The sequence below is a fragment of the Lepidochelys kempii genome, chromosome 2, assembly GCF_965140265.1.
Source record: "Lepidochelys kempii isolate rLepKem1 chromosome 2, rLepKem1.hap2, whole genome shotgun sequence".
Lineage (NCBI taxonomy): Eukaryota > Metazoa > Chordata > Testudines > Cheloniidae > Lepidochelys > Lepidochelys kempii.
The window spans coordinates 239,769,478-239,796,397 of record NC_133257.1 but is presented as its reverse complement, the minus strand read 5'-3'; the positions used below and the strand labels follow the sequence as shown (position 1 = coordinate 239,796,397).

At 39.9% G+C, this 26,920-nt stretch overlaps 1 protein-coding gene across 5 annotated transcripts in view; it reads left to right on the top strand.

Annotated features, from left to right (window-relative positions):
- The window catches only part of ZNF438 (zinc finger protein 438), a 100,039-nt gene extending 74,567 nt beyond the window's left edge, over positions 1-25,472 (top strand). For all 5 annotated transcript variants that reach the window (XM_073334393.1, XM_073334394.1, XM_073334397.1 and 2 more), the window contains 2 exons: positions 17,035-18,910; positions 21,869-25,472. In XM_073334393.1, the coding sequence (XP_073190494.1) occupies positions 17,035-18,910; positions 21,869-22,478 (2,486 nt within the window). In that variant the 3' untranslated portion in view covers positions 22,479-25,472. The remainder of the gene's footprint in view (positions 1-17,034; positions 18,911-21,868) is intronic.
- Positions 25,473-26,920: the final 1,448 nt, after the last annotated feature.

Sequence of the window (26,920 nt, the reverse complement as noted above, 5' to 3'; positions counted from 1 at the left end):
TGCTTCACAAGGAATGAACTGCTAGTTGGGGTCTTATCCCTCTTGGAACTCATTTTAAGAAATCTCAACTGGCAGCTCTTCCAGAAGAGAAAATTTTAACATTCAGTTTCAAACTTTTCTTTCAAATGTTCTGCTCAATAGCCATCTTCCAGTGTGTCTCGTTCACATTCATGTTGGTGCCATGCTTGTATGAATTCCATGGCCAGTGCTGCACCTCCATTCATTAAGTTAGTTCTTCTGAACAATTAGAACTTTTGATAGTCCCTCCAAAGCAGTTTTGCTATTGAAGCTTTACTTCACGAGTCCCCAGGGATCACCTTCTGCGTCGTGTGACAACTGAACAGAAGCAAGAGGACTCAAGATAAAAAAAATTGAATTGTAATGCTATCACAATCATTCCCTTCCTGCACAGTTGGGGCCCATGTATTGAAACAGCATATTCTCAGGGTAAGACTAACTTTAAGGTTGGCAGAGGGATGTGGAAGCTGAGCTATATATCTTTGATAATGTGTCCACCAAACAGTTTCTCCCTCAGGTACACTGTTCGTTTTTAAACAGGAAAATGCCAATATTTTTCCTATGATATCAGTATTTCTGGATGTGGAAGATAGACACCAGCTCCAGTTCATGATTTGAATTGAACATTTCTAGTTTTCTCCTGGCTCTCTTATCGTCAGAGTGGTATGAAAAATAAGGGCAGAATAGCTGTATGTCAGTGGTACCCAAACTGGGGTTCGCAGAATGTTACAGGGGGTTCATCAGAAAAATTTCACTAATGGCGGCCAGAGGAACCCGGGCATTGGAGGCAGCAGGTGGGACCCAGTTGCAGGGTAGACAGCCCAAGTCCCAGGGAAAGCGGGGCCGGGCAGTTTGGGCTGGCAGCCCGAGCCCTCCCATGAGTGGAGGAGCCAGCAGCCTGAATCCCAGTGCGCCGTGCAGGGCTGGTAGCCCGAGCCCCAGGGAGAGCGGGGCCGGGCAGTTTGGGCTGGCAGCCCGAGCCCTCCCCCCTCCCTTGAGTGGAGGAGCCAGCAGCCTGAATCCCAGTGCACTGTGCGGGGCTGGTAGCCCGAGCCCCAGGGAGATCAGGGCTGGGCAGTTGGAGCTGGCAGCCCGAGCCCCGGCGGTCAGCGGGACCTGCAGCCCAAGCTCAATTGACCAGGATGGTCAACAGGGTCCAGTAGCAGGAGCCCTGCGGAGTGCGGAAGAAATTTAAACTTCAGTCCCTGGAAATATTCATTTTTAGGAGGGGGTTCACAAGATTTCACAATTTTGTGAAAGGGGTTTTGGGGCTGTTAAAGTTTGGCAACCACTGCTGTATGTTGATATCTTATTGGTCATACAGACTGATTTCCCAAGCTGATACAGATGACAATGATATTAATAATTAGGCATTTTGTATCTTGCACTCTCGCATGGTTTTCAGCAGTTGATTTGAAGGCATTTAAATTTCGTCTAAAACTTCTCAATTATTTTAACCATTAGAGATTGAAATTAATAGTTTAGAGTGTGAGAGGCGGAGCCTTCAACAAAAGGGAACTCTTTCTTTTTATATCTCAAAATTGTCTATGACCAAATGATACAAGAGGATTTGGGGCCTTATACCTTTTCTTTAATCCACTGCAAATGGTTGTTTAAAAACCCAACCTCAAATTTCTAGATTTGGGCTTCTGGGTAAATAATCAAGATACCAGGCAAGAGAAACCTCTACTAAAACTCCCAGTGATACTTTTACCTGGTTCTATAGGCCCTCTACTTTTTGAACTTCTATTAGAAAAATAAGTTAATTTTTCTATAGTTTATCATAACGTAACATCGCTGTCCGAACGCTTTCCCTGTACATAAGAATGGTTTTGGTAAAATTAAGTTTGTACAAGTTACAGCTTTCTTTTTTATTACTCGTGTTATCTATAATGTTATCAGCATTTCTACTAAGTTTATGTAATTTTCAGCTTTGGAAATCTTCAGTGGGGCTTAGGACTGTTGTTGTAATCCGGTAGGGATGGGGAAGAAATCCACTCTGCTGTCCCCTCACTCCAAAAGTACATTCCACGTTCTTTCTGTTGCTGTGACATGAGTAGCACTCTCCCAGCAATGAAGTCCAGGCAATGGATCCCTCCATTCTTAGAAGCAAAGGTATTTTAGAGAAGGAACTAATTTTTCTTGTCAGGGACTCCAGACTTCTCTATACAGTAGCTCAAAGATAGCTTTTTTTTAAGATGACCAAATTTTACTCTAATTCATTTGCCTATTTTATATATGTATAAAATGTGTTGTTTTAAAATTTTGATTTGCTAATATGTGGTGCAATATTTTAATGTTCATTTTTTTATGCCAGACCCCCAAAATGTTCATCCAAACTGTTGGCAATTAATAAGTCCCCCAAGATGTAGCACTTAATGTATTTTTAAAAGATTTGAGTTTGAACAATACACAGATATGAATTTTCAGATCAAATACAAAGCATTTAGACATTTAAAATCTAGTGCGAGGCTTTGTTTCTCCGAGGGACACAGTCAGAATGATGGCTTGGGTTCATTATTTTTGATTATAACAATATGACAGAAAGATCTTATGAATGTTTATCCACACTTGATGTGTTAACTTTTGGCAAAAGATTCTGTCCTTGGCCAGTCTTTCTCTGATAGCAAAGCTCTGGAGATTGTGGGGGCTGGATAACTTGGGATTGTCAGAAGGAGTCTTTGCCTGGAGAAAGAAACTGCAAATAGGGAACAGAATCCATTGGGCACTCTCCAATAAAAGAGGAAGGTAACAAGAAAGGCAGGGTTGGCCTTAATTGAGAATTCACCTTTTTTATACTTTTCATGTGTAAATTAACTTGGGCATGAATTTTGTGGCTCATGTAATATGCTGAGATCTGCTTGGCATGCAAGGAGGCTATATGTCATGGAAAAGGAACTGGGTTGGACAGGAAATAGGAGAAACTTGCCCAAAGTACTCAAGTGGTGCTGGACGATACTATGAGTTACCCCTCCAAAGTGACTTCCATAAATCGATTATGCCAAAAATAGATTTAATTTATTCCCAACCTAAACATTTCCATAAAAATAGTTAAGGTTGAAAGTGTGTTTCAATGGAGTCCAGTTACTACATAAAAAATACATTTTCTTTGCAACGTTCTACCCATTAAGAAGAAAGGTATGGAAATGAATACTTAGGGGATCCAGGAAGTTTGCCACTGTCACCTCATTCCTTGTAAGTCACTATCACTCCACTCCTTTATGGGGGGGGGAAAAAAAGCTACCTCATTAAGATTTAAACTGGGGGCAGCCCTTGCTATTCTCAGTGGTAAAAATATTGAGCAGCTTAAAAATACCTCAGCCTGGAGAGCACCTTGATGCTTAAATCAGAGATAATGTGTAACTCTAAAAGGACTTTCATTTTGACTTGTAGAATTCTAACAAATTATTTAAAGCTTGTTCCCTCTATGACCCTGAGTGTGTGCTGTTTTCTGTACATATGTGTACTTCTGCACCCTGGAGATTCTGTGCTAATGACACATCTTTGTTCTTTATCCCTGTATTATAACAATAGTTTAAATGTTGTGCTCAGTTTATTTTTCAAACCTTTGTTGAATTACATACACACAAACAAAAAGAACCCCTATGTTAAAAGAACATTATTAAGGTTGCAAAGTTAAGAACTCATAAGTTAGGAAATACCAGAACTAAGGTTACCTGAGCAATCTTAATTCACTCCATACATATGCAGGATGTATGCTTTACTATTTTTTTTTCCTCACAGGAGTGCTGCCTCATTCAGTGCTCAGAATAGGTGGTGCTCACTTAATGAGCAGCTTTCCTCATTGTTCTTTGTGTGGTCTCATGCCTTATTTACTGAAGACTATTCATACTTCAGACTAATTTCCAAATGGGCTTTTTTATGGCCTCCATCACTTTAGTATGAGTGCTTCACAAATATTAATGAATTTGTTTACACAACATTCCTATTGTCAGAGACTGGGACGTAGACAGTCGTGTCTAGTGGTTAGACAGGAGTTGGTAGCCAGGAATAGGAGCCCAGGGACAGAGGCCATATGCAGAGTCACAGTCAGAAGTCTGAGTCGGGGTCAGAGGCCAGAAGTCAGAGCCAAGGTGCAGAGCTGAGTTACCTGGAATGAGGTAAGACGAGGCCAAGGCTGGGGCCAAGGAGCAGGGCTGGGAACAAGCAGGCACAGGAGCAAATGCATCTGTGAGCAAATGCTTTGCACAGCCACTGAATTGCTGCTGGCAATGTGATAAATTTTAATAGAGCTGGACTGCTGATTCTTTCCACCAGTTAGGTGGTATAGCCAACCAGGCAGCCTATTACAGACTAGCTACACTCATTAGGTTTCCCCAGGGACTGGCGCTGCTGCAAGCCCTGATTCTTGACACCTACAAGATGAGAAGGTGGTGTTAGCAGCGATTTAGAGAAGGGGAGCTGAGGCCCAGAGATTAAGGTTTTCTAGAGTTCAAGGTGAGAAGGGACCATTAGATTATCTAAGAACATAAGAACAGCCATTCAGGGTCAGACTAATTGTCCATCTAGACTAGTATCTTGTCTTCCAACAAAAACAACAAGGTGTCCTTGTGGCACCTTAGAGACTAACAAATTTATTTCGGAACGTTGTTATGGCTTTGACTTTCACAATATCCTTTGGCAACAACTTTCTCATTTCTGTGTAGTCTTCCTTTCTGAATTTAAATGCTATTGTGGTGAGCTTCTTTGGTATTTCCCCTGCACCCCCACAAGGATGTTAAATTTAATTGTATTATGGTTAGTATTGCCAAGCAGTTCAGGTATATTCACCTCTTGGACCAGATCCTGTGCTCCAGCTGAAATGCTGATTTAGGACTAAATCAAAAATTGCCCCTCTCCTTGTGGGTTCCCAGGACTATCTGCTCCAAAAAGCAGTCATTAATGGTGTCAAGGCTGATTCCCCACTCTGGCACTTTGAGTGCAGAAGGTGGAGGCCCACAGGATTCTAAAAATTAATACTGGCCACTCCAGGCTTGTATTAAACTCCCAAGGTTACAGCTTTTCTCTAACCTTGGATGGATAGTTGCCGCCACCACCCAATTTTAAAAAAACTCTTTTAGAACCAAGGAAGGCGCACTTGGGAATTTCTTCCTGTGGGGTACCCTCAAGCGCGCGCGCACTCGCACTCTCTCTCTCTCTCTCTCTCTCTCACACACACACACACACACACACACACACACACACACACACACACACACAGAGAGAGAACAAAGGAAATCAGCTGTTGCCACCAGCTACTTAAAGAACATGTGCACAGACCTCTTAGGACATAAAAATCCAACCCTATTCTGAAAAAAAAGGTAAATTTTATTTAATACAAAAAGAAAGGAAATACATTTGGAATTTAGGCTTTTTGCTAGGTTTTTAAAACAATTACAGGGATTAAGCATCAAGATAGCTTCTTGAGGTTCATCTTAAAGGTTACAACCAAAACAAAAACGCCTGGGATTAGCACAGAGAAGTCCCCAAGGCATAAAGAAATAAAAGAGATAAACCTAATTGCATCTTCCTAGACATTTCCTGATCTACTTACATATCTGGGATTTTAAATGAGTAGTTCTAGATATGATCTGATGATTTTCATACCTGGCACAAGCTTTTACAGCATAGCTCCAGCCCTGTCCCTGCTCTCCAGGAGAACAACACAGACAAAGGGAAAGTTTTTTCCCAAGTTAAAAAGTTCTAGCCTTCCCATTGGATTTTTTGGTCAGGTACCCACTCCCTTCCTTTTACCTATGGACTTTTTAACCCTTTACAGGTAAAGCAAGTAGAGAACAGCTACTAACAGGGATTTTATAGTTAACTGTCTGGCTGGGTGTCCATAAAAGGGAGCTACCTCTCCTCCCCCTTAATTTATCACAAATGGTGTCTAGAAAGTTTATCTCTGCATCCCATCCTGATGTGACATGTACTCAGTCAATATGGGCATAGTTTAAATCCTCCGTTATTATTGAGTTTTCTAGCCTCTCTGATCTCTCTGAGCATTTTAAAATCACCATCACTATCCTGGTCTAGTTGTCAGTTGTATATTCCTACTGCTCTAGTCTTATTATTCAATCATGGAATTTCTCTCCATAGAGATTCTATGGTACAATTTGATTCATTTAAGATTTTTACTATGTTTGACTCTATGCTTTCTTTCACATACAGTGCCACTCCCCCATCACCAGGACCTACTCTGTCATTCCTACATATTTTGTACCCTACTCTAGTCCGTATATCACATGCCATTTCATTTTATCTAGTTATCTCTGTATAAAACCCAGTAACATCTGTGTTTTGCTAAAACATAATTTATATGTATAAAGCATATCATCCAAAAAAGGCATCCAGTCTTGATTTAAACACATCAAGAGAAGCAGAATCTACCACTGATTTCTCATTTGAATTTGACTTCCTTCATCTTCCAGCTGTTGGTTCTTGTGCTAGAATGAAGGGTCCTTTAGTACCTGGTATTTTCTCCCCTTGAAGATACTTCTGCATTGTAATCAAGTATTCTCTCAGTCTTCTTTCTGATAAACTAAACAGATTAAGCTCTTTAAGTCTCCTGTAAGACATTTTCTCCAACTTTCAAATCTTTTTACTGTCAAAAATATCCACTAATTTTGGGTGCCCAATTTGAGATACCTAGAATCTGATTTTTCAGAGTACTTAGCACTGTATAACACTTCATATATGCAAAGCACAGCTCCAATTGAGCTCAGTTGCAGTTGAGAGTGCTCAGCACTTCAAATCAGACCCCAGGTTCTCAAGTCAGGCACCCAGAAAATGAAGAATGCACAATTAATGACAACCTGTGAAAAGTCTGGTTTAAGTGACTTTGTCCAGAATCACATAGGAATTCTGGCAGAACCACGGGTTGAGACTACCTTTTCTTGTGCAATTCCCTGGCTCATTCACAACAGATTTACCATCAAATGAAGCAAGGATCCTACAGTTAGGGGTCTATGAAATAAATAGAATAAGATCATGTAATTATAGACTATCATAATGCACAAGGGGATTGAATTAAGTTTGGACAGGCCACCTTAATTCTGGCATTTCCCAGCTTTTAAATGCTTGAAATGCAACCTTAATAATGTTGTTTTAACATAGTTTTTTGTGTGTGTAATTTCCTAAGTTTTTTAAAAAGCAACCAGAAATTCGATTATATGGCATCCTGTTGTCATCAACATGGGTCATCAGCCACTGGGTTTCACAGATGTTTGTTGTCAGAAGAAGAATGGTGAGACTCAAGATTTAGAAGGGAGTTTGCTCTGGTGGGCACAAATTCTTCTGCCTCGTCCCCTGTAACCTCTCCTTGTCCCAGTCATGTTTCTTTCCCACACCTTGTCCTAGTCCATCTCCTTGCCTACCCAGTCCCAATCTCCACTCTTTAGGTGTTTCATGTCAGTCTTAGTCTCACCTCTCTTTACGTCCAGTCTTAGTCTCCTAGCTAAGGCATTCCTAGTTTTTCCCCAGATCTTTGTCCCCAGTCTCCTTGCCCAGTCAATCCCAGTTGCCTCTCCCACATCATGACTCATCACCCGATCTGTCTCTCGCCCACTCACTGGCATCCAGTTGCCCCACTGGCTCCTAATCCCAATCTATGTCTTAGTCTCTTTGTCAAATCTTAGTGTCTCCACCCCTGGCTCCTCGACCCTTTTTGCCTAGCTAATTCCAGTTATTCACCCTGAGTCCCGATCAGATCGGTCTCCCTTCTTTTTTTCTGTCCACCCAACTTTTTTTCAATCCCAGCCCCATACCTGGCTCGTAATCTCTTTGCTCAGCCAGTCCCAGTCCCCACAATGGCTTCCCATAGCAGTCTTTGTCCACCCAAACTACTTGTTTCATTTTCCCTCTCACCATCCTAACCAGCTTCCAGTCATGATTTCTGCCCAACCCTCCCCTCCCCTAGCTCCCTGTCCCAGTGGACTCTTCCTGCAGGTCTGGCTCTTGTCCCATCTGCATTTGGATCTCTGCACAGGAGAGAGAGAGTCTCCTTGCTGTCTGGTCAGTTGCCTGGACCTGGCATGGTTCACAGCATGCAGGTGCAATTGCAGGGTAAGTCATGCTTAGCCATTTGCTGAAGAATGCCCAGTGCAGATGGATTCTCCAGGAAATTTAGCTACTGAAAATCTAAGAAGTCTACTGAGCATGTACAAACAGCCTCTCATCCTCACTGCAAATTTCAAGTCTCTGCTGCAGAACATGGGGTCTTATACAGCTTTTTAAAAGACAAGGTTGCCAGGAGTTTTTACATGGACAAAACAACATATTTTCCCTGTAGTCTCATTCTTGAAAAAAGTTGAACCATTTCAACTGAAAATGTCCAAAAAAATTCGGTATGAGTCAAACAGCTAGCATGAAAAACTTCCGTCCAAACAATTAAAGTATGGAAACAGGGTTTTATAATGGTCATTGTTGGGCAACCTTAATAGGTACTGCTATCAGCCTCACCTATAATAGTGTGCATCAGAATCAGTTTTCAAGATGTTCTGTGCTAAATTTACTTAGCTTGTGCAGTCCCACTGATGTCAGTGGGCTTGTGTGAAGTGTAAATCAGCACTGCCTTCAAGCCCTCTGTATTTAAGAGCTGTTGGAACTTCAATTTTCTTTGAGCTTTTTTTTGTTTTGGTATTGTTGACTGCATGCCATAACACTGAAACTAAATCATCCTGTCTATCACATTAACCAGCGTTAGTCACTTATTAAACTATCACCTTGTCTTTAGCATTTAATATATAAATTTTTAAAGTGCTATTTGAGTGGAGGTAGAATGACAAAGAGGAGGAAGCTGTATCTTTTTTAATGCATTAACTGGAAGATAAAGCTGTATATTGTCTCTTTAATGTATTTCATAGAATCATAGAATCATAGAATATCAGGGTTGGAAGGGACCCCAGAAGGTCATCTAGTCCAACCCCCTGCTCAAAGCAGGACCAATTCCCAGTTAAATCATCCCAGCCAGGGCTTTGTCAAGCCTGACCTTAAAAACCTCTAAGGAAGGAGATTCTACCACCTCCCTAGGTAACGCATTCCAGTGTTTCACCACCCTCTTAGTGAAAAAGTTTTTCCTAATATCCAATCTAAACCTCCCCCACTGCAACTTGAGACCATTACTCCTCGTTCTGTCATCTGCTACCATTGAGAACAGTCTAGAGCCATCCTCTTTGGAACCCCCTTTCAGGTAGTTGAAAGCAGCTATCAAATCCCCCCTCATTCTTCTCTTCTGCAGGCTAAACAATCCCAGCTCCCTCAGCCTCTCCTCATAACTCATGTGTTCCAGTCCCCTAATCATTTTTGTTGCCCTTCGCTGGACTCTCTCCAATTTATCCACATCCTTCTTGAAGTGTGGGGCCCAAAACTGGACACAGTACTCCAGATGAGGCCTCACCAATGTCGAATAGAGGGGAACGATCACGTCCCTCGATCTGCTCGCTATGCCCCTACTTATACATCCCAAAATGCCATTGGCCTTCTTGGCAACAAGGGCACACTGCTGACTCATATCCAGCTTCTCGTCCACTGTAACCCCTAGGTCCTTTTCCGCAGAACTGCTGCCTAGCCATTCGGTCCCTAGTCTGTAGCAGTGCATTGGGTTCTTCCGTCCTAAGTGCAGGACCCTGCACTTATCCTTATTGAACCCCATCAGATTCCTTTTGGCCCAATCTTCCAATTGGTCTAGGTCCTTCTGTATCCTATCCCTCCCCTCCAGCGTATCTACCACTCCTCCCAGTTTAGTATCATCCGCAAATTTGCTGAGAGTGCAATCCACACCATCCTCCAGATCATTTATGAAGATATTGAATAAAACCGGCCCCAGGACCGACCCTTGGGGCACTCCACTTGATACCGGCTGCCAACTAGACATGGAGCCATTGATCACTACCCGTTGAGCCCGACAATTTAGCCAGCTTTCTACCCACCTTATAGTGCATTCATCCAGCCCATACTTCCTTAACTTGCTGACAAGAATACTATGGGAGACCGTGTCAAAAGCTTTGCTAAAGTCAAGAAACAATACATCCACTGCTTTCCCTTCATCCACAGAACCAGTAATCTCATCATAAAAGGCGATTAGATTAGTCAGGGATGACCTTCCCTTGGTGAATTTCTTGTCGTGGGACCTGTTTATAAGTGACTGAAGAACTTTTGCAGTTGGTGGTTTTTTGCATGCTAATCCTGAAGAGAAACATTGTGTCCAACAAACTATGCTGTGTCATCAAACACAAGAAACTTATGCTGGAAAGACAGTATTCACAGTGGGTATGGAGATTTGGTAAAATGTAATAGTTGGCTAGTGTTGACACACATGTAATATTGACTCTCAGTTATAACAGTTTTCTTCTATATTTCAACCATTTGTATTCCCCTTTAGAAATGATTAGTTCTTTTGAAGTCAACAAAAAACTGGGAATATCATGACACATTTAATAGAATAATTATATGAAGCCCTATTGATCTAAAGTCTGAATTTTCATGTGAAGCAAGAATATCGTTCTCTTGTTTCATGTTTGTCTGTTATTGGTCCACTCATACACTCAGTTAGGTAGTTACAGTGAGATGGGATTTTTTTTGTTGTTCACTATTTTCCAAAGAATTAATTGAAGTGGACAACAGTTACCAAGGAAATAAGGGTTGATTATTCTCAGTCTGTAATGTCTTCTAAGACTATGGTGGTTTAGAGGTATTTTTGCCTTCTTGATTTCATGCAGACATCAAAAACTCATATTCTTCTGTAAAATTCATAGATAGTAGGGCCAGAAAAGACCACCTTGAGTCATGCAGATCCTGGCTGTTGACCTACATTATTATCGTTCATGTCCTACCTAGTAGCTAGGTAGGTACAGGACAGGATTGTTCTATTACGAATGTAGTAAGAGGTAACACGTCATGGATCAGATTTACTCTGAGAATTACAGTCTGGTGCTTCCTCCTTGTTTCATGGGGGAAATGCCATTTGCATGAGCTGGAACCTAAGCAGCCCAGTGACAGTGGTGATCTCTTTTCTCCTCCTCCTGTATAGCCCATACAGAAGAGCAAGGGCAGTCCTAAATCCCCTTCCTCTTCTGTGTGGATATGGAAGAGAGCTTATGATTGAACCCTGAGAAAACTGTCCCAATGCCTAGTTTCTCCAACTTCACAAAAAACATGCCAATTGATAGTCTAAAAGTTTATTTTTTAATTTTAGACCTTTCCTCCTTGTACTACCTTTTTGTGAATAATCTCTTTTTTCACATCTTATTTCCTTTAGTGTGTCTATATACAGCAATCATGTCCCCATTGGGTTTTTAAATATTGTATAAATTGATTTCTTTCCTTGTATGTTATCTTCTAATCTTTGTACATGTACATAATAATAATATCTAGCTCTTATATATTTGTTTTTCCTCTGTATTTTCTGTAGCTTTTCAATATCCTCCTTAAACTCTGAGGACCAGAATAGCACCCAGTATTTTAGATATTGGTAATTTGTAACAGAGCTACCCATAGAAGCATTATCACCTCCCTAATTTTATACAAGATATGTCTGTTTAGTTCATATGAATAAAATATAATGTTGATTTATTTTTTCAAGGACAATTCCTTGCAATTTCTTACTTCTGTTTTTCCTGCTATCTATACGACTTCGCTTCCAATTAGTATCGGTTTGCATCTTTTTTCCAAGTAGATGGATATTATGTTTATAAGCATTAAATCTTATTTAATCTCATGTATCCATTGTGCTAATCTCTCCAGATCACTTTAGCACTTTACTCTGTCCTCCTGTGTGTTTGCTGTGCCTCTGCTTTTGGTGTGGATCAAGTGTATTCTGTATTGATTTTAATCCTACCTCTAATTCCTTCATGAGAATAGTCAACATGATGGTTTCCAATACTGACTCCCTGTAGCACCTTACCTGATATAATGACAGGTTTCAGAGTAGCAGCCGTGTTAGGCTGTGTCCGCAAAAAGAAAAGGAGGACTTGTGGCACCTTAGAGACTAACAACTTTATTTGAGCATAAGCTTTCGTGAGCTACATGCATCCGATGAAGCGAGCTGTAGCTCACAAAAGCTTATGCTCAAATAAATTTGTTAGTCTCTAAGGTGCCACGAGTCCTCCTTTTCTTTTTACCTGATATAGTTTCCTCCAACATGCATACTGTCACACAGTTTTGAATCCATTTTCTGTTATGTATTGAATCTATGTGTGTTATGTGGCATTTTTTTAAAGCTATAAGCAATTCAATGCAAGGACTGTATTTTCTTGTGTTTCTATAGTGCTTAGTACAATGAGGCCCCAATCCTGATTAGGACCTTCAGGCACAACTATTAATACAAATATATTTAAAAGTTAAAAATGTTATTTAGATTGCAAAGTCAAGCACATGAAAGTTAGAAATTGCTAGAATTAAGGCTGCTTATACAATTTAATTCAGCTCCCTACTGCATATCCATTATGATACAGCCTTTACACAATCACGTATTATTTTCTCCACAGAACTTCTCCCTCATTCGGAACCTCTCTGTGTGGCCACAGTGCTTGCTATGCTTTCTTTATCACTAAATGCAATTAAAAAAAACTGTCACACCTGGCACATTGAGAGCTATACTCTTTGCATTACCTGTCAATCTACATATACCTACTCTTATATAATACTACCTCTTATATAATACTCCCATAATACAGTTATTGCCATTAAAAATTAACATTTATCACTAAACAGTGTTTGACCTCTTGCAGCTTTCTGCCATACGTAACATAGCAAGTTTCAGGTACTCCTTGGTTAAATTACAAAAAATAATCAGTGGTGGTATTCACACAAACTCCACCCACAGTACTGCCTATGAACAGTTCCCACTGGTGTCACCTGTATATCTTCCTGGCCAGCCCCTTGCCATTCCATCTTCCTGTTGCCGCCACCGCTGCCACCACCAGCACTAAAGGAAAAGGAGGAAGAAGGGGAGGCAGCCAAGGGAGGAGACCGAGCATCCAGCGTTCCCCCTTTTACCTGGAAGAGGTAGAATGGCCCATGATTGGGGAGGAAGGGGGGCAGGAAGCCATAGAGAAGCAGCAGCTCCACTGGCAGTGGGTCACATCTCTTCTCTAACAGGCTACCCTTAGCTCCCCCTGCTGTCCCATGTGCTGCTGTGTCTACCTGAGACAGGATTTGATGCCCCAGTCTCTCTATTATTAGATAAGAATCTTAATTACACTAGCTGTTGGATGAGAGGGAAATATAAAGCTGAGTCTCCTCTGCATATCTGTGCACATCCCACACTGGGCCCAAAGGGGTACAGTACTGGGCCCAGGTAGTCTTACTCCTCCAGACCTGGAGAGGAAGCTTAAACGGGGGCAACTCTGCTCTGAAGGGGAAGCTGGGGAGGAAGACAGACACATCCTGAGGGCTCCTGGGTAAGGGATTTGGACTTGGAGCCCTGGGAAGGGACAGATAATAGGAAGTGACCCAGGGAAGGTTGCAAGGGAACTCCAGGGTGCAGTGTCTTCGATCAGTGTCTGTTGGCATCAGAGGGCCCAGGCTCCCATACCAACTGGCCCTGCTGCAGGAGGGGCATAAGCGTCGTTCCAGTTCCAATCCCACTCCCACTCTGATAACAAAAGGGGCAAAGACATTGCAAATCTGAGCTGAAGCTAAACCCATCCTTGGGTGGGGAACTGGACTGAAAGGCATTCCCACTGGGAGGCGATAGAAGTGTGTGATCCATTACAATACCAAAGAAATTACAACCCACACTTCTTCACTAGACTATTGTAAGCTTGGCAAAAAAGTCAGCACTCAATACTGAGACCAAACATGGGATGGTTCAGCTTGGAAGGAATATTTATGATAAAATTATGACCAGTTGAAAAAAGTGTTTGTATAGAAACTCTGTCTCAAACTCAGCTAAATCATTGCTTAACGTTACAATATACTGCATAATATGAAAAATGGATTTAAAAAATCCATTATTTTAAAGGCCATTTCATGAATTATTATTCGATTGGCTAAGAACTTCATGAGACTGTCACTTCAGAGTGATGAATTGTATAGAGAATTCCTTTCAATAAATACCATTTTGCTGTCTTCTAAGTTTGCAATAAAGAAAATTCATGAGTTTCACAAAAGGACAATATGTAAAAATACCCACTAATGCAGCAGTTTCCAAAAAAGGTGCCTCAGACCCCAAAATTAATAGTTCTTGTGGTGCCTGACATTTCTGGGCTCCTGGGTCATAGAGTATTCAGGGCCACTGCACCTGTATTTCCCCTCCGTGATCCAGCAAGGGCACCCAACTCAGCTTCCAGATCTCCAGCCGTTGCCTTTCTGGGTGGAGACCCACATCTCACTCCTTTCGGACCAGGGTGTGTCCAGGCTGCACAATTCCCTGCCTTCACTGTGTATTTCCCAACAAAGGCAGTCTGCCTAAACGGACCTGCTTGCTTTCCCTTCAGAGACTGATAATAGAGTGATTCCTACAGTTGTAAGTTACCTCTTGGAGTTTTCTAAGCAAGCCTACTTTATTCTTAAGGTAAAAAGCATTACAGAGAAAACATATTAAAAAACGTACACACATCCTAATAAGCTTACCAGAGTATTCCCAGCTATCACGTGGGCTCTGGCCAGAACATTCTTTCAGCACCCCACCTTAGGGGCTTCCTTGTGGTTATAAGTTCATCAGAGCTTCAGCTCAGAACAGGCACACTCAAATGACAAGTTTAGTCCACCCTACTATAAACATCAAAGATCTCTGACCTGGAGTTCCCGGAAGCAGATAATTAGTGTGCACTGGGTCTCTCTCTCTCCCCAGGGGGAGTCTTCAAAGGGTTGATAAAAAGAGGAATTATATTAGCATATATCCCCTCCTCCTAGAGAAACCCCCTTAATCTAAAGAGCTTCCATGCAATCCCACAATAGTTCATAAATATTTGCATTTGTAATACAGTGAGCTCCAAAGATGCTAAACTTAATTTAGTAAAGTTTAACTTAATTCAATAAGGTTTGTTCAGGATATTGTCAGTCTGTCACAAGGAGTTACTGGGATTATTGACCCTGATATGTCATCTTCTTTAGTCAGAGAGAAAGTACTTATTTGGTAGGGTTCTGTGTAAGCTCAAAACTTGTCTCTTTCACCAACAGAAGTTGGTCCAATAAAAGATATCACCTTGCCCACCTTGTCTCTCTAATAACCTGGGATCAAAAAGGCTATAGCATCACTTCAAACAAAAAGCTATTGTCATCCATCTCAGAATGTTCACTTTGTTGAATGGGACTTTGGGATAATAAGACGGAGACCACAGAGAAAGCCAAAATTGAAAGGAGAATGGAAACCACCTCCTGTGGAATACTGTAATAAACTAAAAACCTGCCTGTTGTGTAGAAACTCTTTGACATCCATACATGGTGAAAGTAACATAGTAAATAAGAGCAGATTCTGTCCCCTAAAAGAAAAATATAGTCGTCCTTTAATCTCCTGTCATTAAATAATATAGGCATTTTGAACTTTCAAATTCAGAATCTAGCCTACAGCTCAGAATTATGTGCCTGGGCTAATGATTACATTAATCCACATAGTCATGTTGTACTTCTCAAAACCCACATAAAATCTTACCTTAAAAACAACAATTGTGTGTAAGAAGCAAAAAGCCTGAATACTACCAATAATATTAACAGTTGAGAGCTTGTGTATTAAGAGCTAAGAATAGGTTTTTTTACTTTGATTCTGTGCCCAGGGACTCTGGCAGAGCAGTGGGTTCTAGTGAAAACCCCTCTGTATTACGGCCTTTAGGGTGAGATTAAAATGTATTTTTAAAAATAATATATGTAACTTGTAATATGAATTGGTATATGCTATATAAGGATAAAAGTGTTAGAGTTGGCAGTATTAGAAGAATGGTACACTCAGTCTTTGTACAGTTGTAATGCTGTACGTATTACAGAAACTTCTCTACTAAACAACTTCATGGTAATTCACTGTGAAAATTTTTGGTGTGTCTTGTAGCCTTCAATATTCCTTTATTTTTTACATTGTCTGTTTGACAGCCCTCTGTTTAAGACTGAATTTTCCTAATACCACACCTTGCTCTTTTCCCAATATTACTTGAAGGCCTAGGACCGTACAGGTGATGGACCTGACCAGATTGTATTTCTGGAACCTGAGCATCTAGTGTTCTGGATGAGAGGTATCTCAAGTTACAGGATGGATTGATTTAAACCAAAGTGATTGAAATCAGCAAGCAGGAAATCTAGAGCAACATTGGTTCATCTCCTTCCTAGAAAGTGAGACGAGTTTTTCTGCAATAACCTCAGGCTGTGCTAATTTGAGGTGTCAGAGAATGGGTTTGTTTATTGATAGGCAATGAGGCTGTAATGTGAAAATGGCAATGGTGCAGTGTAACACATGTTTAATGTCTTTCCACATTCTACCTGAAAGGTAGGCTTATGCCTCTGCTGATCCATGTCCATTGCCTTTTGTATATTTTAACTTTCTTCTGTTGTTCATTAGCTTTATTCTTTATCAACATGTTTTTCTTTGTTCCCCCGTTAATACTTTAAAAAAGGAGTTGACTCACTTTTAAAATGTCTGTGATTTAATTGTAAAAACATGTAAAAACATTATAAAAGTCTGAGGAAAGCTTTTAAAAAAAGAGTCCTACAAGGGAATAGAACTACAACCATAGCTTTAAATGGATCTCTGGTGCTATGCAGCCAAAGTGCATATCATTTCCACAGGCAGAAATAAGAGTGATTATAAGGTTTTGCTGGCAGTACATTTTATCCCAAGGTACGTTTACATATTTTGTAGCATTAATTTTTGAAATATCAGATGAGCTTCTGTCTAGATCTAAAAAACCCACAAGCGTTAAAAAGGAATTGCAAGATAGCATGACAGGTAGAAAGGCATGCTCAACATAGTAAGTTTTTGTGCAATGGAATCGCTCCTAAACAAGTTCCTTTTTGATAAAGTAATTTAAACAAAAAAGTTGTTATACATTATATTACATGTTTGTGTGTTTTATTTCATTATTTCAGATAAACGGAAATCCTCTTCTGGGATAATAAGAAGTGGAAATGGTTTTCAGAATAAAAGTCAGTTTAGGACAATTGCACCAAAGATGGTACCCAAAGTTATAACATCAGGGGTGTCTTGTCTTCCACCTGTTCTTCCTGAACAAACAAATCCTATTTCATCTGCAAGCTCTAAATCACTTATAATGCCAACACAAAACTATACTCTAATGCAAGTTGCTGGTCGTGAGGGAACTTTTTCTCTTGTAGCTTTGCCACATATTACCCCTTCACTGGCAGCACAACGAATCCAACGATCAAATGTGTCCCCTCCTGAAAACCTCAAACTACCTATTCCTAGGTATCAATCTGTAAAAAATAAATTGTTGATTGACAAAAAAACAATTCAAACCTCTTCTTCAAGTGCACATAACAAGATTCCTACCAAGGCACAAATTTCATCACAGACACCAGCAATGACTACTTCAACTGGAGACCTTCCTGAAGCTCATTCTACTACAGATTCATCTGAACAAGTTATTTTAATTGATCATGGTTCTAATGAAATTACAGTTGCTACTTTACTCAGTGAAAACAACTGTATAGAATCTGTATCTCCTTTACTAAACAAAACAGAAACTGCTGAAGATAGTATTTCGGGACCATCTGTCATTAAGGAATCTTTGTCCAAGCCAATGAATGCAAGAAATCCTGTGAAAATAAATCTACATTCCATGAAACCAACTACTGAAGCCACAAAAGGCTCAGTCATACTGTCTGAGAAACTTAAAGAAAAACTGGTGAATTCTGCAAATTCTGTCACTGTCCAGTCACCGGCAATATTTGGCAATGAAGTTCAATTGAATCACTCCGCACCAAAAGGAAAAATTCCTATCTTGCCATATTCAAGAATGAAAAATGCAATGTTCTGTAAACCTAAACAAAATTCTAACACTGTGGCTGCATCTACTCCTGGGCGAAGACTTGAATGTGAAAAAATACCACCTTTGGTGAAAACCTTTAATGTTTCTACCAGAGTTTATGATAAACTACTAGCGATATCTTTTGCACAAATCTCCAAACAAGCCCCCTATGAAAATACCTTCAGTCCAGCCACTAAACTGGATGTTGATAATCTAAAGAAATTGAATGGTGTAGCCTCTAAGAGAAGAGGCAGAAAACGAAGAACCCCAGATGATATATTGGCATTTCAGACCAAAAGAAGAAAGTGCATCATTAATAAATTTAGAGAGGGTAAAGAGAGAATAAAAGTTGATCCCCGTGAATCAAAAGATTGTAGGGCTGAGTCAGTGACAAAATACCGTAGTATCAGACCAAAACCTGTAGTTGTTATGCAGGCTTTAGCTCCACTGACTTCTCCTGTGGCTATAATAGAAACTCACACTCCTGACTGCATAGAACAAGACATTTTCTTAAATGATCCACTTCCAAATAAATATTTAAGTTATAAGCAGAGTGATGGCACTTCTGCTAAGCAAAGTGATCTGTGTAGAAATGTATTTTCTACTGTACCTAAGCCATGGCATAAGTGCCATGTCTGTAACCACAACTTTCAATTTAAACACCATCTTCAGGACCACATGAACTCACACACAAATAGACGGCCTTATAGTTGTCGAATTTGCCATAAAGCATATGTTCATTCAGGAAGCCTAAGCACTCACATGAAGCTTCATCACAATGAAGGTAGACTCAAGAAACTTGTGTGTTGTGAGTTTTGTGCCAAAGTATTTGGCCATGCAAGAGTATACTTTGGCCATCTGAAGGAAGTACACAGGGTTGTTATCAGCACCGAGCCCTCCACAAGTGAACAGCAGCTGCAAGATGCTTTAAAGAATAGAGACATAAATATAAAAGGAGCGGAAGAAATAATAGAAAGGTGAGTGTATATACAAGTGAAATGTCAATAAGAAAATGATTTCATTGTTTTAGTGCTATTTATGGATTTATATTACTATAAAAGTTTTTTATTTTTATTAACTTTTTCTTCCAAGTTGAGATTCAGAGCAGCTTGCAAATTTTGTTAGACCTCTCTAGTCAGTCATCTAGTCCATCCCTTTCCTCCTATAGTCGATCAGGATTTATTAATCCTAAATTATCATTGACAGATTGTGCCTAGTCTAGTCTTGAATATTTCCTGTTAAAGTAATACCGCAACCAATAGTGGAGCTGGGTTTTTTTTTCATTCCCTGACTTCTTACAGTTAAAAAGTATTTCCTAATATTTAGTCTTACTTTTTAGCCTTGTTCTCATCTGTATTCTTTCCCATTTGTATTTTTAAAAAGAATGGTATTCAAAACTGAACACAACATTTCAAGACATCTAATGGTGTTGCATTGTTTACTTGTACTCTGTTTACCATCTTATGTATTGTTACCCTGTTCTTTCTCAAAAGTACTGCTACCTAGTCCATATTCATGCATTTGATTACTGCTTTCTACTCTCTATTATAGAAGATAGAAAATGCTCCTGCTCCTACCTTATGATCTTGTGGTGAACTAATCTTTCCATGGTTGGATAAATGCTATCTTTCTAGTTTGTATTACTATGAATTTGTATTTATTAAAATGTAGTTTATTAAGTTCATTTTGTTTCTCTACAGTGTCAATACTATACTGTGTTTTAATTTGACCCCCTCTCTGCTTTATACCATTGTGAGTTTGATCAGTGAATTCTCTATCCTCTGAAATGTTAATTAAAATTTTAATAGTATTGGACCCAAGTGGACACTGCAATACCTCATTAATTTTCACTGTTCAGTTTATGATGAATCATTTATAATTACCCTGTTAGTTTGAATTTTTTGTCAGTTTTGTATCACTATATAGTAATTCCATCTAACCCATATTTCTCTAGCTACTATGGGAAAGTATTCTGTGGAGCCCTGTCAGAAACCTAATTCAAATCAAAGAGATGTTGTTTGTCTGTACGTCTGTTTTCTTTATCTTTCATGTTTGATATCCTGTTACAGAAAGAAATTAAAAGGGCATTTACTGTCTGGTTATAAATTATATATATTTTTAAAATCTTTACCTATATCATCAACAGTATCATAGACTACACCTGGGGCAATTCTGCGCCACTGCGCATGCACAGAATTTATGTACCCTGCAGATTTCTTGTTTCCCTGCATAAAAATGACTTTCTGACAGGGAAGCAAAGGGAAGCTGCAAGTGCGGTCATGCAAGCCTCCCCAGCAGTATGTTTCAGGTGCCCAGAGCAGCTGGAGAGAGGAAAATCACTGTGGGCCAGGAGGCGGAACTGATGAAGACCTGGCTGGTGGCTCCTACCCTGCACCAGGCTCGGCTGCTAGTCACAGCTGAGCTGTGGGGGACGGGACTTCCCTTGCATGGCATCCGGGGCCGGGTCAGAGCCACCCACAGATTTGTCCTGTGGCTGCAGGAAGCTCTGCAAACTCCCCTGTTTCCTGCACCCATTGCTCCTCAGCTGCAGGGGGAGGGATCCCTGTACAGGGAGCTGCTCCCCCATGTGTCCAAGCCCCAGGCATCCAGACCCCCTCATACCCAGACCCTCCTGCCAAGCCTTGTCCTCGCAGACTCAGAACCCCCTTCCGCCCGATGAGCCCCATTTCCCCTGCACGTGGACCACCCCTGGCGAACCACCCGCACCCGGATCCCCACCCCACGGAGCTCCAACCAGCTACACCTGGATGCCCAGCCCACTGAGCCCTACTCCCCTAGCATCTGGACCCCCTACTGAGCCTCCAGCACCCAGACCCTCCTGTCTAGCTCTACCCCCCCACACACCGACCTGACCCTCCCCCCACTGAGCCTCAACCACCTATATCTGGACCCCCTGCAGAGTCCCATTACTGTTGCACCCAGAACCCCCAACAAGCCCATGTGCATCCAGATTGCACTCGGATCCCCACTGAGTCACCCGAACCCAAATTGCCCCACAAAGAACCCTCTCAACCCACACCTGGATCCCCCCACATTAAGCTCCTCCACACTTGGATCCTGCCTTGCTGAGCCTGCTGGCCCACACAGAGAGGCAGAGCCCTGGGGTGTTTCTGGGGCAGGCCAGGACCTTGCACTGTGTTAGAGTTGGGTGCAGCCTCACTGCTGAGTTCGTGTCCCGGGGCGGGGGGAGCTGCACAGTGATCTCCCACCTCTGTGCAGCCAGTGGCCTGTTCTCCCCAATGCCATGCTGGAGCCTCCACATTTATTTGACAAATATTGTGTGCAGAATTTTAATTTTTTTGGTGCAGAATTTTAAATTTTTTGGTGCAGAATGCCTTCAGGAGTAATAGACTGTTAAAATCGAAAAAACTTTAATATTCCATTTTATTTTTCCTATTTCTGCCTTTTAAAAAAAGAACTCAGATTTTTCTCATGTCAATAAATGAAAATAGACTAATGAATTTCTCTTTTGAAAGTCAATGTCTAGTAATTTTCACTTCCATCTTACTAGCACAGTGCTGCAATATTTGGGTTGCCCACATATGGTTATCGTTGTGTTTTAACATTTCATTGAAATTCATCTAGGGGTTGGTAAAAGTTTAACAAAACCTGATTTTGGAGACAATAATTTTCCTGACAGCTTCAATTTGTGTATAATTTCATATAATTTGTTTTGTTCACCCCATACTGCCTACTATTTTATCACGTTATTTTTCTTCTCAGTCCTTATAACTCAGATATTTTATTAATTGCAGTAAAAATGCATGGTTTTAATAAAGTAAATATAACGTTTCATAAATTCCTCCTCCTTTTCTACTTCTTAAAATTTAGAAGATTAGAAATTTCCATTCTAATTCCAAACACGGCTAGTATTGAAGTAGCGTACATATTCCTTTTTTTTCTTCCTATTTTAGGGGAAATAAATGCAATTTTGAAGATTTATTTCAGAGTCAAGGAGAAGTCAAAATGCAGATCAATTGTGGCAGATGCCAGTTTACTGCACAGTCTTTTGCTGAGATGAAGTTTCATTTGTTGTGTTTTCATGGAGAGGAGCTCCAAGGAAGAATAAAAGAAGGAATTCTACAGGGAGGCAAGGGCGCTCAGGAAGAACTAATCAAACATGCAGCTCATTTCTGGAAGCAGCACAAAGAGAGACGAAATCCAGTCAAACATGCCACTTGTGAGGAAGAGTTTTATGCTTTTCCAAAACTGAAAAGGAAAATATATCTTCACCAAAATAATTTTGATATATTAACCAAAAGTGAGCTTATTCCGTCAGGTAACAGTGAACCAGGAAAAGAGTTGCAAAATTTTGGCTGTGTCACACAAAATAAAAAAATTCAAATTTGGTGTAAAGCTGATTATAACTGTATTTTATGCAAGCAGGTATTTAGAAGAAAAGAGGAGCTTTTCAGTCATTGGCAGAATCATCATAACTGTGAAGACCCCTCTCTTCTTTGGACTATTTTTAATTCATTCTCCAAACAGGGAGTTACTGAACTTTCTAATAATGCTGAAAAATGAAGCATTGGCAAAATTCAGCTCGAGAAGTATTCCATTTCCAAGGTTACTGATTTATTTGTGTCTGATTTGCAATGTCACAAAAATTTACAATTAATTCACTCATTCTCTTTGGTGATCAGTTGCAGTGGTTTTACGTGTAGTTTAGGTTTGTTTGCTGAATACAAAACTGTTAATTCTCACCATAGGCCTTTTCAGATATATATATATATACACAGAGACTCACACAAGCCTGTTATATAATGCCATACTAAGGTTGATGCACAAGGACCTTCACAGAAACAAGTATGCAGAATGTAATAGGTTGAAATTAAGAGGAAAAAGGGAGGAACTGATATTATATTATGCTGTACTCAGATACATTAATGTGTGCCCTTTGTAAAGTAATGGCACACAAATGCTCTTCTTGTACAGAATGACAAACCAGACTGAAAATATAATTTTCAATCTTAACAGTGCCTCCAGATTTTATGGGAAATGTATATATGCATACAGTTCTCTGGGTGCATGTTAAGATTTAATGTACATGCTTTTTTATGCTTATAAATATGGAGCACAGTTGTACACTGGGACAATAGAAAGCCACAAGAAAAAATATTAATGAACTCCAAGGAGCTCCTATGGATTTATTTAGAAGTCTTCAGAACTTAAGTTTTCTTAAAAAAAAAAATGATATTCTGATTATAAAGATAACCTTCACACTGCTGGCTCTTTGATTCCTTCTGCACTAACAATCAAGGTTCTAAGCCTTGTTTAAAGTTTGTTGTGACCAAATAGGGTTCCCAAATTGTTTGGCCAGCCAATGTACACACAGCCTAAAAGTTGTGTTTATGCTACTATGAGCTAAAACTTTGTCTACACCTAGACTCTTTTGGGGACACTAATGTAGATGGCTTAGGTACTCACTGCTATGTTGTCTAACAGTGCTCGAAGGACGTAAGATGACACAATGATCAAAATGCTGGTGCTCCTTTTACCCTATTGCTTCCTCCATTTCTACCATCTGTCGAGTTGTACCTGTGGTAGTGCAGTGATGGAAGAATTATCCATAGAAAGTCTGCGGTAGGCACATACGACTTTGCTAAAACTCTGAAAAGTCCAAGACTTTAGCCTGGTTATGGGAACATAGGAAGATAGGACCTAAAAAATGTTGGTTTCTCATAGTGGGATCCTGGAAGATATTACATGATTTTTCTGTAACATCAGTAAAAGTTTGATAAGACGATAACGTTTGAATGACATTCCTTATCCTATAATGCTGTTCGGTGTTTAAGTATGAGACTGGAGCCAAATAAAATAGAAAAAAAAAAAGGAAAAATCTCAGAAACTGCAGTTGTTTGAGGAGGGGGAAAAAATCTCTGTAGAATTTGACAATTTCCCTCCAAATTCCCATTGATTCAAATGCTTGGTTGTTTCATTACTTTAACTTTTATCAGAAAGATACTATTTTCATATGCCAAACTAGTTCTGAAATACTTTATTTTATGTTCTGGTGGGTTCTTTTGATGACCCGTAAATCTCTACTGCCTGGAGATATAAAAACTGTTCATACTCTGATGCTAACATGTGTATTCATATTGTACCTTTCACATGTACTCTTACTGAATAGGTGAAGTAAGCATGTGAAGAACATTTAGAATGGAATACTTTTTAAAGTTGAATGTTTCTTTTCAAACAAGGAGTATATTTCATTAAGTACAGTGTATTTACACTAAGGAAGTCTGGTCTACACTGGGGGGGGGGTGTCGATCTGAGATATGCAACTTCAGCTATGAGAATAGCGTAGCTGAAGTCGACGTATCTTAGATCGACTTATAATCACTTACTTCGTGTCCTCGTGGCGTGAGATCGACAGTCGCCGCTCCCCCGTCGACTCCGCTTCCGCCTCTCGCCCTGGTGGAGTTCCGGAGTCGACAGCAGAGTGATCGGGGATTGATCACTACCCGCCGATCTGGTGGGTAGCGTGGACGTGGCCTAAGAAGTAGTCTCTCTTGAATTAGCATGTTTTCATTGAGAAGCACACTTCTGAATTAGCATTTGCTAATTGTCAAATTCAAACTGCTTAGAGTGGTGTCTTTGAGACTAAATTCTAGAATATAAGAATAATCCCTCTAGTTTTGTAGTTAAAACACATCAAAGGAAATTGTGTAAAACTCACATTTTGTTTTCATTAAATAATATTTTAAAGTTGTTACAACCATGTCATATTTAAAAGGACATTTGTTTTAATTTTTTTGTCCCCCCTTTGTTTTAAGATCTAGCCAAAACCTTGCAAATAAAAAAATCTTCATTTCTGTTCTGCTCATGTTTTTTTTGCAAATATTAATTCCCCCCTTCCCCACAAAGAATTCCCCTTTCCTTCCAATGTATTTTTAAAGGAGCTTACATAGACTCAGCTTTATTGTTCTTTCTTGTGTTGAGGAGTAGCATCAGTGATGTCAGAGCAGTTCTTGGAAAAACCCTAAGAAAATATTTGACAAAATGCTGCTGCAACAGAGCCAGCAAAATGGGAGGGCAGGCACACACATTTACCCTTTTATTTTGTTCAAACAAGAACAAACACTGATTTTTATTTTCTTTGTATATAATATGCATCTGTGGTGATTTTTCTTTTAAAGTAAGAATTAGAATTCTTTCACGAACCATGAGATCCTCACTCCCTCTTCAGCCCCTTGACACTGGGTAAAAGAGCCAGAGAGGCATAAAAGGTCCTCATATTTCATAGGTTTAAAGGCAGATGAGACCATGGTTCTAAGCTACTTCTCAGTGTCCTCTGGAGTGCTTATAATCAGACACTAAAACAAAAAGGTTGATACATATTTTATACATTTCAGGGTTTTATGATTATGATAGCCTGTGCAAGGAAATACAAAGTTTTGGGTATTTGAAAATAGTTCAGTATTAATTACAGATATATACTTTACTTTCCATGTGCTTCTGCTTGAATTTGTACTCAATATGATAATATTTGGAAGCAACATGTGGAAGCCTGTTTACAGCACCATTAAATAGAGCAAATTTACTGCTAAACAAAGTGGTTGTCATGAGTACAGTTTGCTGTTTACCTCAAGTTTGACAAGCTAACATCTGTTTTTGCACATAAATGATTTTTAAAATTATTGAAATGAATGTCATTGTTTTTGTAGCTGTACTTTTTGGTATTCTGGGTTTTGGTTTTTTTTGTTTGTTTGTTTGTTTTTCTTCCTTTCTAAAACTGTTTCAGCTTCACTGTTCAACTTAGAAGCTGTTCCTTGTATGGAAGGTTGTTCCTTCGTCAGCATGCCATAAATAATCTGGATGAGCTGGATGAGTTCCATTGACTTCTCTGGCTTGCAGAATCTTGCCCTTCTCCAGCTGCATTGCTACAGTTTCCTATGGCCTGCTTGACATGATTGCTGGCAATAATTGCTAAACTTCATTTATTTATTAGAATTTAGATCTCTGCTGTTTGGCTCCATCGGAGCTACTGTGGTGCCTTGGTAGATACTTTTTTTATCTACCATTCACTGTGCTTTTTGGAAAAAGTGTCATAAGAAGGATGAATAGGAATTTAGGAGAGTAGATTTAAGTTTTAACTTTAGGCAAATGGTGCTGGTGTTTGAGAATCATCATCTTATCTAGGCCCAGCCATGTAGTTTATTATATTTCTAAAATACATCCACTATATATCCATTTGTTTTGGAAGGACATTTATAATTATTTTCAGAGTAGCAGCCATGTTAGTCTGTATTTTCAAAAAGAAAAAGAGGACTTGTGGCACCTTAGAGACTAACAAATTTATTTGAGCATAAGCTTTACTCCTTTTCTTTTTGCAAATACAGACTAACACGGCTGCTACTCTGAAACCTGTCATGCAAGGCACTGAATTTAGCCGTATGGAGTGGAAATCTATCAACTTCATGAACCGATGAAGTGAGCTGTAGCTCACGAAAGCTTATGCTCAGATAAATTTGTTAGTCTCTAAGGTGCCACAAGTACTCCTTTTCTTTTTATTTATAACTATAAATTCAGCATTTTACCATTATCAAACCTGTACAACTTTGGTTTGTGTTTATCAAGCATAAAGATTAAAATGCTATAACTTTAATAGGCTTACTTGTCAAATTCCTCATAGCTCTGAAGCGTGAAAATGTCTGTGCACAGAATATGACACAAGAAAAATTATGACCTCTAGGAGAAAATTATATCTGATGACTTAAAAAGAGTGGCAACGGTTGATTGTTCCCGTTTTAATGCAGTTTTACCGCTGATTCATCACATTATGGGGGGTTTCCCCTCTGTTTCTTAAAATGTTCTCATTTTTTCTTGGTTAGTAATAATGAATGGGGCCTGATCCTGCCAGCTGGTCTTCATGGGCAGACCTCACCATCCTACACACACACATCTGCATAGAGACACGTAGTATTAGACTCTGCACAAGCATCTGCCTGCGTGGAGCAACATGC